General features: G+C 35.1%; 1 protein-coding gene across 1 annotated transcript; it reads right to left on the minus strand.

Annotated features, from left to right (window-relative positions):
* Positions 1-790: 790 nt before the first annotated feature.
* LOC145764665 (ankyrin repeat domain-containing protein 45-like) lies at positions 791-11659 on the minus strand. Its single transcript, XM_082576311.1, has 6 exons — positions 11461-11659; positions 9920-10089; positions 9277-9444; positions 6951-7048; positions 5973-6111; positions 791-1688 (listed from the first exon to the last, which is right to left on the minus strand). Exons 1-6 carry the CDS (start codon positions 11577-11579, stop codon positions 1657-1659), a joined length of 726 nt encoding a protein of 241 aa, XP_082432437.1. The 5' UTR covers positions 11580-11659; the 3' UTR covers positions 791-1656.
* Between the last annotated feature and the right edge of the window lie 208 nt (positions 11660-11867).

Here is an 11867-nt window from a genome sequence, read left to right on the forward strand (position 1 = left end):
GTTCCAACAACCTTGTCTGGAAAGAAGTTATTTAGCGGTAGCCCAAAGTTCTTAGAAGCTAAACAGTTTACTAAGGATAGATTATAAAGCAGTGGTGTGCAGCCATTAATCATCATGAGCTAATATTTCATAATAAATGACAGTAGCCTATTGATAAGAGTCACCAAACTGACATTTGTACCGTACTTTGTAACTTTGTCTGTTTTGCTGCTTTGAAAACTCTTTGCGGTTCTTCGACACAGACCCCTCGAATAAAAATCCCCAAGTTAGAAGTAATTAAACTCATAGCCTACGTTGTACCGCACAACGTAGGCTATATTCTGCCAATTAAAGCCAAAGAATATTCCAAAAAGAAGAGCCTATGCAAGCAAGATAGGCCATGTTTCAAATGGCACACACAATTGCCTTCTTTCACTTGTAGAAACTTTAGCCTCAAGGTAATTTACATCAAGCGTTGTAGACATAACAAACCATGTAGATCTAAAAGCAATAGCGTATCTAAAACTCAAGTACTTATCAACTCGCCAATGTTGCAGAAACCCCCGATAGCTATTGTTGTTATAATAAGCAAGGAATACCAGCTTACACATCGCACCAATAAAGTTCGACTGCGTTTTAAAAATGTTGACGAAGTTTGTCAAGAAAACTTATTAATCTTGTCCATCTTACAATGTTGTGAACAAAAATGTCAGAAACCAACGCATTTAGGTTTGTACAGAATATTCTAATTTATTTTGTGTTAAGTCGTAGGCTTGGCAGTAGCTTATTGCTTCTAACATATAAAAAATGTTGCATTGACGTGTTTTTTTTCTCAAGTTTATTTTATTGAGAATACTCGCTTACCAAGATAATACTTGATGATAATATTGATTATACAAAACAATGTAACACAAGCACATCAAAAATGGATCAACGATGTATGAAACTAAAATGCTGTTTGCTGTGTTTCATGAACATTATATTTCAATAACAATTTATACGATTTAGAGCAAACGTGATTGTAACTTAATAAAAAAGTGAATTTTCAAACTCCAATACAAACTTGTGGATTGATTGAAAAAGAGTAGGATTGAGTGAAAACAAACTTAAATTGGAATAAATTAACCATTTGCATCTACAAACAATCTGTTGACAGACAACTATCGATACCTATCATGGAACCTGATGGGCTACTTTTGTGTAGAAAGCTTATATTTTAAACCAAAACAGTGAAATGATGAGTGTAATATCTTACGTGGTCTGACGAGAGATCGCATTTACAAATAAAAATATCACTCAAGCTCACCCTTATAAGTATTCGGCTTTCAAATCTGCCAAAAGGAATTAGCGCTAACAACGCCAATAACTCACACGCCTGGAAAGTTTGATAGACTTATCCAAATGTTACGCAAATATTAATAAATAAAAAGCTCATTTGGTGTATCTATGATCTTGATGACCTGCAAAGTATAAACGATGAAAGACCACAGTGGTATAGTAAACATTGAAAATAGTCGAAATTTTGCGAATGACGCACAAAAACAAACAAAGAAGAGAAAATATCAGATGTCCGTAAGCTCATCCGTGGTTGCTGCAAATGAAACATGCAAGCGCATTGACGGACGTGTCTTTATCGTGACACTTGGTGACTTGCAGTACGGGTTAAAGTTTGTTTGTTTATTTCTTTCCGCTACTTCCGGTAGGTGGCGCTGAAAACAATAAGTTAAATAGAATCTTAGCAAAAAACAAGGGACCCTAAAACAAGGGTGTCATAGTGTTCTTAGTACCGTGAATGAACCTAGTTTACGCGTTCATTTTATATCTCCTTCGTCTAAAGTCTAAACTCAAGATGGTGTGCGTCCATCGCAGATACAAAACACGAATGTAAAAATTAATGAAGAAAAACCACAAAAATGTTGTGAAAGGGTAATTCCCGTTATACCTGATTACAAAAAAAAGAAGTTTACTTCTATCGTGCACGTCGCGCAGTAGGCTACTGATATGATCTCATATTTTAATCAGTTAACCACAAAATCAAAACTTTAAAAAGTTATAGACTACCCTACTACATTGTACGAGAATCTACAAAACAAGGCCGTGTATCTCGGCCGTTGGTTGTAGAATAGTGACGAGAGACACGTGTTTCATCCATAAAGTATTTTTTCGCGCCACGCTTACAGCTCAAGGTCGCTTTTCGTTCAATTGCGAGTAAAAAGTAGCCCACTCATTTACAAGTTGAAATAAGCCTAAAAGTTTGCACAAATTAAAGTAAAAAAAAACAACAAAAAACGGCTAGAAATAGTATTTATAAAATTTGGTTTGTAAAAAAACGAAACCAAACGAAATCAACCACCACAAAACCCGTAACTGCCAAAATTGTCACTCGACTCCAACACAAAACAAACCCAATTCCGCGGGAAACCAGCGAGCTGGCAACCCTGGTTGATTTGCTGAGCTGTCCAGGAAAAAAGTCACTTAAATTAAAATCAGTTCTCATAGAAATGACTTTTCGTTTGAAAACATCAACAAAACGTTGATGATATCTTCTTCGAATCCACCAAGCCTGTAATCGTGTTAATCTTGAGTTGGGAAAATAAACTTGTGCACAGCATTTTGCTAACAAGACGTCAACCTTGCTTTGCGATCAACAGTAAATGGAATAGAAAATAGCCAGCAACTATCAAATCATGCCAGAGGCGAAATGACTTCGGACAGTTGCGCATGAAATTCAGCAACGAAATGTCTTTGAATTGTAAAACGTATTGATATCAAACATTTTCCCCAGTGCGTAGGCTCAGTTAAAGCTCAAACAGAAACTGTCGATTTCGTGACCAAATGTTCTGATTCTGAAAATTCAGCTGTTGCACTCTCACCAGCTACCACAATCAGGTCAGAGAACAGTCATTTTCAAACCGGGGTGTCAAACTCTAAAGAACTCTGAGTCTTTTCGCCTAAACATCGTCGGAACAACAAAAACTGTCGTTTACACTAAATGGCCCAATAAGGACTTTACGGGCACTATTTGGGTTTTGAGAACACGTCAAAAGTAACCTGTTAAAAATTTAAACACCGATCATGCTTAACATTCAATTGTGAGGCATCGGCATGTTGTAAGCCTGTAAGCCAACGTCTGCAGATGTTGGATCAATGTAAAAATGACGGATTTTCCTATCTGAGACAAAGGTGAGCCTACGTAATTGCGAGTTCGCCCAGCCCACGGCGACGTCATGAACTGCACATCTCGTAAAAGATTTTAAGGCATAAACATTTTATTTAATAACACTGCCGAATTTTATGTTTAGACCACAGTTAATTGAAGCTAAACAGACTTTCTCTCATCACTTAAATGTAGCCACATGAGTGATTTTACGTTTCGGGCCATCTTTTTAAGAACTAATAAACGTCAATCATGAAAAGAAGTTTTGTCAAAAGAATTTAAAACTAAGTTTTGTAGTTGACAAATTGATATTGCTTTACATGTAAAAACGCCCAAAACTGTAATGGCTTTTAAGCTAATTTAAGTTTCTAAATTCTATAACGATTTACGGAAACGTTTTAAAGGTTATCACTCAGATGTGACTGATATAAATTTATCAATGACCAAGTAGTTTTTGTGTATGTATTATTTTAGTTAATTACTGTTTAGCTTTGAGCATCAAATTTATTTTATGTCTAGTGTGACTTAATAGCTATATATAAGTCGCTTTTCAAAGGGAATAAGTCATAAACTAAAGTTAGTAATTATTTTGTTTTAAACAAGTGGTCAACACTACACATGAAAAGAATCGACCGCAGGCTTCAAGTGCCCTAAATGATAGCCTACAATTAGCGTAAGTCTCAATGAAACTAAACTCACTAACTGCGGCACGGAAGTACTGTTTCTAAAGAAAAACGTGATTAAATGTTGTTTTGGAGACAAAAACCCTTTTGTTCATTTATGCGTGTTTGCAGAGACTTGAAAATCCAGACCACACTATGCGCTGTACAAGTTTGTGTACCACGTCTTTATGTTGCTACTTGTCAAAGCGAAGGTTTTTCAAGGACAACAAGCCACACAGGTGGCAGGAGCTGGCACCGTAACAGACTTTCTCAATGACGACTTAAAGTTACATGCAAATTGCTGTTTTTTATTCATTAAACCACAAAAGCGGAATTAAATTTTAAGAATTTATTCCATGCATTGAGGAGAAACAAACTTGAGAAGTCCGACGTCAAAAACAAAAACAATTGTTTTGAAATCAAACCATACGAATCTGCAGCGACTATTCCGTTAAATGTCAGAAAGATTATAACTCACTTTTATTTTTGCCGAATCTACAGTAGTTCGGTTGGCAATAATCCTTTATTTATATAATAACTTTATTGAAGAAAAAAATCGCAAAAATCAAAACTCAGAAACACTGTTAGGCCTATCTAAGTCAATAATCTCAAAATTACTATCATCTGGATTGTTATGTAGAAATAATTGTCATTCAAGGATGTCATCACACCATTAAACAAGCAGAAACAATTGTTAAAATAAATCATAGCCGCAAAATTGTTGATAGAAATATAGCGGTGGAGTTTTTCTGACGTATAAGGCGTAGAAAGGTGTTTTGGTTTACAACAAGACTGTTATCTATCAAAGAATAATAATTCCATAAACTTACTGAAAATTCCCTTTTCACTACATTGGAATGTATTCACAAGAGAATGACAATAATACTTACTCAAACAGCAAAATCCGTCATTATTTTCTACATTGATTCAACCATCGAACGGATTTTTCTGTCTGGGTATCAGCTAGAATTACCGAAAATCAGTCTATGAATGTATCTCATGACTTTGATTAGTGGTTCCCAAATTTGGGATACAGACTGTCTTAACTTGGGCCGTAAATCCTTCGGGTGCAATGGTATTTCAGAACTAAGAGCAAGGCGAGATTAAAACTGGGTGGCAAAATTCATTGCAACAAAAAATAATTGCATTTCAGGCAGCGGCTAAAAAAGGTTTGGAAAACATTGGGTTGATGAAACTCAATTATTTATAGGATGAGTTAAGAACCAAAATTGAGGAGTAATGACTTGAGAAATTAAGGCTTTTGACAAAACAATAAATTCAATTGGAATTCGAACTTCAGAACACGAATATTTTTAGCAGTATTTATAATTATAACACTTTTATAAGTTTCTAAAACTGAGCAGCGGAAATTATTTATATTTAGCGACACCAAATAATAGCGAAACTTTCCTAGCTGTTCAACAAAACTGTAGCATGATAGTTAAGTAAGTGATAACTGAGCTGGCAACACTTTAGCAAGTGGCTGAAGTTGCAAGCGATGAAACTGAGCAAGTAACAAGTGAGCAAGTGGAAACTCGGCATGTCACAAGTGAGTATATACAGTTTAGCAAGCAATGACCAAGCAAGTCCGATGCCAGGTGAAAATTTCATTTGCTGACTTGACAGTAGCTTAAATGCACATTCTGAGTTGAAGGACTTGCTGAGTTGTCGCATGCCGATTGCCGAGTGGTTTGACGACTTCATAAATAAGGAAATAGCATTCTCACGCAGAATAATTACGCGTCGACTTACTACTTCCACCTAACGGTTACGTCAGCTGGTAGAAAATACAGTAAAACTGAGCAAAACCCATCACGCATTATCTGCATGTAGTCTACCATGAATTGAACAGGTTGGTATGGCGTATTACATTCTGAGTGCGGGTTTATTGGATTTTTATACGATACTGATAGATAAAATAAAAAGTGTTGGTTCGACAACATTCGGGCGGATCTGTAATTAGAAGGCCGGGTGGCATGGAGAAATGCCATCAGATAAAATAGATATTCGTTGGCATCCAATCCTCGTAATATGAGGAGCAAGAGACCTTAAATCGCATAAATAGACCTCGAAAAGAAAAATCTGTTTCCAAGTCACATAAAATTAGATAAGGAAACCGTATTTTACGCTGAACAAAACGTTGTATACTAACTAGCCAAGTATGAAAAGCTTACCAGGAGAGTTTGCTTTATTCAAAATAACTTCAACTTGTTTTTCCAATTCAGATTTTTTGGTCAAGAACTCTTCCACGGTCGCTTCTGGACTATTTTCCATCCATTCTTGTTTCTCATTGCAAGAACCTACAGCTGTGTTCTAGAATAGTGATGAGAATACTTGATGAAAATGTGAACTTAACAAAGCAATAGAATTGACGAGTGTAGCAAGTTGCTCATGGCAGCTCGAAGCTGCAGGTTTTCGTCTGACTCTCTTCAGGAGCCATCATCAGAATAAAATAAGCCTAAAATTGCTGAAGTATTTATAGCAGAAAAACAAAATGTAAATTTAGCTAATCAGAACAATTTAAAATTAACGAAGAAGTTTTAAGGCATATACGAATCCTTTTTGGGTTCTTGCTTTTTGTTATCTTAAAATTTCTTCCTTAATTTTGAATTATTCTGATCAGCCAAATTTACATTTCGTTTTTTTTTTCTACTACCGTATAAAAACTTCAGCACTTTTAGGCTTATTTTATTCTGACAATAGTTCCTGAAGAGAGTCAGATAAAAACCTCCAGCTTTGAGCTACCATGAGCAACATTTTGCTTGCAATTTTCAAGTTTGTACCACCAACCAACTCTTCAAGTATAGCAAGTGAAAATGTAATTAATGCGGTTTCCCAACGTTCTGTAAGTCTAATGCTTTGCCATTTAACTTTGGTGATATATTTTGAAATCTGGCAGACGAACTTGGCTTACAAAGACCCTATTGGCTAATATCTCGCCTGGCATTCCGGACGTGATTCACTTAGCAATCAAGCACTGCTAGAACAACTAAATGTCTAGTGAAAAGTCTAAGTCAGTCAGCCAAAACATTGAAAGCTGGTACAACCAAAAGTTGCATGGTTGGGAAAATCTTTAACAGTTTTTTTTTCTTGTTTCGAACAGCGACTGGTAAAGGCGGCGGTTGAGGTAAAAGCGTGCGTAATAGACTTACTTTTTCCTCTTTAGTGAGCTTCACACCTTGAAGCTTTTCGGGGTCAGATACCAGCTCACGCACATGGGTTATGAAAGAAGTCAAAGTAAGCTTGGCAGCTGGTAATACAACAAGATTAGAGTCAATAAGAAGGGGTGTGACTTTCAGCAAGTAATGATTTAGCGCATAGACGTATAATAAATAGGTCAATTGAAGCCTGCGTGCATAATGTTAAAACACATACTTTAAATAAGTTTTTTAACTTATTTTATGCTTAGTTCTTATGTCAATGGTTTAATAATAACACGCAAGGTTATAAAATCACAAGAAAATACAAAAAAAGCAAAAATTTAGAAGCCTATACCAATAAATACCATGCAAGATCATCAGAAGTACCCATTTCAAAACCTTTGTCACGTGACAAACTGCAGATTAGTGGGCTGTTTAAATGTGACATGGTGTTCCTTTCTCTTCTTCACTGCCATATTATGCCAAACGTGATGTTTCAGAAAAGCTTATGGTCCAGACCCCAAGATATCATTCGATAACATGGAAGTACCCATTTCGTGGATATTGTGTTGTTAATATTAAATTATGTGGCTTTTTTATTAGATGCTGTTTTATTGTATAGCACAGATGTGTACAATATACAGTAGATCAGGGCAGCATGCCTCCAGAGTAAAATCTGTAACTTTTATGTATATTGATTAAACGTCTGTAGACATTTAATCAATGTAAAACTGAAGAATTTTGCTGTCTGGGCCAGAACGATAACATCAGGTATGAAAAACCCAGCTTAATAAATTTGAAAACGGTTTGTTTAGTGCCATCAACAACTAGGTAAGCATATGGTCGATCTTTGTATTTCGATCACGTGACCGTTGTTCAACTTTACTAACATCAAAAATACAAAGTCCGAGTCAGCAAATCCGTCATTTGTTACGTATTAGCAACGTCTACACATGTCGGATCAATTTTGAAAAACAAATGATATGCTCACTGGAAGTACAAAAATAAAAGCGATTACCAGGCCGCAAAATCCGTCTGCAGACGTTTAATCAATGTAAAAATGACGGATTTTGCTGTCTGGGTTAACCTCATATATAGAAATGGTTACACATTTTTTCTTCACAAGAGTTTGCAGAACTCAAGCAATTTCAAAGGCTCAAAGCCCATTACTTGGTTTCAAATGGAAGTAACAATGTGAAAATAAGGGGTGCTAATGGGTATTTTGGGAAACTATTGCACACCCCTTAAATATGTACAAACATCTGTTAACTTTCGTTTTAATTATAGTGAAGATATTATATGTATTCGCTATCACGTCAGAATAACTTCACATCAAAGGAAAAAAGCTGTAATTGATCAACGTGCAAGTCCACAATTGAATGAAACTCACTGTAATATATACTGAAGAATAGATGAAGACAAACATAGTTCACACAGCATCATAACCATTTGAAAAAACTAACATATCACGAAAACCAATGAAAAGTAACTTATGTCGTGGCTATTTAAACAAATTGAGGCATGCACAGTACATTGTACAAAAACTGCAGTAATTCTGTGTGTTTTTAACGATGTTAAACGGCCTTCTCATCTTTTTGCTTCTTGCTAGGCTGTATTAAACTTTTCATCTTCTTGTAAACTTTCTTTTGTATTTCCACTTCGTACTCTACTTCTGTTGAAATCAAATTAATCGTTTGCATTATCTTTTCATTCTAATCCACTATTGCTTTAACAACTTAAGACCAACACACCAACTCAATTTTGAATCTACTTAACATCTTACAAAACTGCCATTGACAAAAGATAACTTTGTCAGCGTCTTTACAGCTACAAAAGAACACACTATGCAAAGCTAGACCCTAATGTTAATGGCCTGTTGTTTTGGGTGAACAGACAGTAACTTATTAGAAAAGCTGTGTTCTACTGGGTTACCAGCCCAAGGCTAAGGAATTACTCGTAACCTTGAACCTTCCACGCTAAGAACGTTCATCAGGGACTTTCATGTGCACTTATTTTCGTGCTTCATTCAAGATGAACAGTAACACTTTGCAAGCTAAGCACTAGAAGCTGCAATGAAATAAACTTCTGCTAAAACACTTTTCTCAGGTTGCTGATATATTTTAGAAAAACTGATTTTGCTGCACCATAAGCAGATGAAATTTTTTTACAAATGTGGAAAGTATGCTTTTACAGTTTTGTATAAAACTTTTGATGTATTCCCTTCTAACATTATTGTTTTGTAATCCTTTCTGTTCAATGTTCTGTTTCACCTTCTGAAACTGTGACATTGCAAATGAAGCTGAAGATAAAATAAAAGTATGATGTGTCTTTGACATACCAGCCCAATCCATGAATTCCACACATTCCTTGTGACCATAACGGAGTGCTAGTTGCTTGGGGGTTTCTCCATAGATTGTTCTAGAATTGACATTGGAACCCAGTTGCACTAATGCTTCCAAGCAGTCGCGGTGGCCCCAGCAGGCACAAAAATGAACGGGCATATAACCTGGATTAAAATTTAAAGCTACTGATACTACTTGCTAGCAACCAGCTACCTGATGCTAGTTACTAGATACTACTAAAAAAACATCCAGTTAAATACAAAGTGAATGCAGCTGTCAGACACAGAAAGAGAAAACTTGAAGTAAACAAAATTATGAGCTTTGGCAACAACTTGATCACAGCCACAACGTCTACAACTAAGGGAAGCATAGAAGTAAAGCTGCTGAAAACACAAAAAAGGCTTTCTCTAATGATCAGTAAATGCCTTTTTTGTTTATTCGAATATGGACATTCTTGTCTGATGCAAATAAATAATAGGCCTACTAATAATATTGTGCACGTTATAGGCTCTTCAAAGATTCAATGAGATGTTTTTAAAATGAACTTTAATGCCTTATCATGCTACTAAAAAACCTCCATTCCCCCATACAGTTAGCATTAGAGTAGACACTGTTCTGATATTTCAATCGAAACATTACCAGTAGAATTAGCCAGATTTACATCTAGGCCTCTCTTCACAAGCTCCCGAACAACCTCTGTCCTTCCTAATACACATGCAAGTTCAAGAGGCGTTTTTCCTACGTTATTTTTGTTGTTCAAGGAACTAGCAGCGTTTTCATGGTGAGGATTGCTGGCATCATCAAATACCCTGAAAGACATAAAATAATTAATTAAAAAAAATTTTCACAACAAAGTTAACAATAAATTTGGGGCACTGATGTAAACAATCAATAGACAGTACCACTACATTGTTTATACATACATTTTATACATTGGTGTTTTTACATTGTTTATACAATTTACTCTTTTTTGTTTGCTTTGTTACTTAAAGTTATATAATATTTGATAAAAAAAAACTTTGGCAGAAGCACACTTAAATTCAGAAAAAATAAAAATTAGCCTTTTTTGTGAATTGAACAGCTTTTTTAAGTTTTTATCTGGCGGTAAAATGTATACTTTGGCAAGTGCTAATGGAAATAATAATTGAATAAATTGTGGTGCAATCTCAAAATTGTTATGGTAATGGCAAAAACTAAATCTTCAAAAAACATATGCACTGCAGTCTGCAACAATAATATAGATTTGTATAGGCAATTTTTCGTAGCAACAGATCACAGCGCTGTTTTAATAGCAAATAGAACTACACTTACTACAATACAATATCTTTTATCAAGATCTTTTATGATATGCACTGACCAATAGCATATGAGTAAAACAAAAAAATCTTTGCGTTACAAAATCAAAAAAGAAATCACTAATAATTTGTATTTATTTTATGATTCATTTGCATCAGACAAAGCTATCCAATGTCCATCCAAAACAATATCCAAAGCAACAAATAAGGGGCTCAAGTTGTCAATCTCCTAGTGATGAGACCTGGGACTTGATTCTTCCAATCAAGCAAATGACAACAAATTGAGACAGCAATTGTAGCTCACAGAGTTCTATGCAACTCTCATTTAAGCAAGAATACAGCAAAATAACAAACTATTGGCAAATGCACAAAGATTACAGATAACCGTCAAGTCAGTATACAATGAGCGTCGAAAGAACTCAAAGTATTCAGAACAACAAAAACAATCAGATGATATCAGATCTGATGTAAAGCAATTTGAAATGCAACAATTGATAAACGAAAACATGTTTTTCTTCAGCAAAGTAAAAAACGTTGTTATATTATACAATACCGGTACTTGATAATTATTCACAGGCCCTGACATAATCAGGAAAATTGTGCAATAGGCCATTGTGAAAAAATCATTGTAAGCAAAATCGCTTGACACTGAACAATCTGAGTTTGTTCCACAAATAGGATGCATGAAATGAGATACAATAAAAGCAACATAATGAGATTTTACATTGTTTGCAGCACAGTACTGATACTGAGAGCAAAGCTGTCCTGAAATATTATTTTCATCAGATTTAATAGTGAAGACAAGTTTATTATGGCCAAAATTCACACAGTGATTTTTTTATCCTTCAAGATGCACTGTTGTAATATTCATCAAACTTCACCAACCTTGCCAGTTGTTCATGATCTTCATGAAGAACACAATGGAATACCATGTTGCCTCCATCAATTTTTTCAATTTCATCGGCAACTAATTCTGCATCGACAGGCTCATCTGCAGGAGGCATTTGGACTCAATCAGCTACGTAAACTTAGAAATAAATGTTTTGAAATTAGTTCCCTGTAAGTTAAGGTTATGAATCTTATTGTATCTAAAATAAATAACACAGTTCAATCTAAAGACTATGAATGACTGAGTAAGCAATGCATGACTACAAATATTAAACCATCAATCATTTTTAATAGAAATGCTTAATTGCATTTAATAAGAATCAAACTAATGTTTCAATAAATTTTTATCATATACCGGGTATTTGAAACTTTCATTTTGCATTGTCTAGCATACTGTGTACTCT

Source organism: Aplidium turbinatum, chromosome 2 (assembly GCF_918807975.1).
Source record: "Aplidium turbinatum chromosome 2, kaAplTurb1.1, whole genome shotgun sequence".
In the NCBI taxonomy this organism is placed as follows: Eukaryota; Metazoa; Chordata; class Ascidiacea; order Aplousobranchia; family Polyclinidae; genus Aplidium; species Aplidium turbinatum.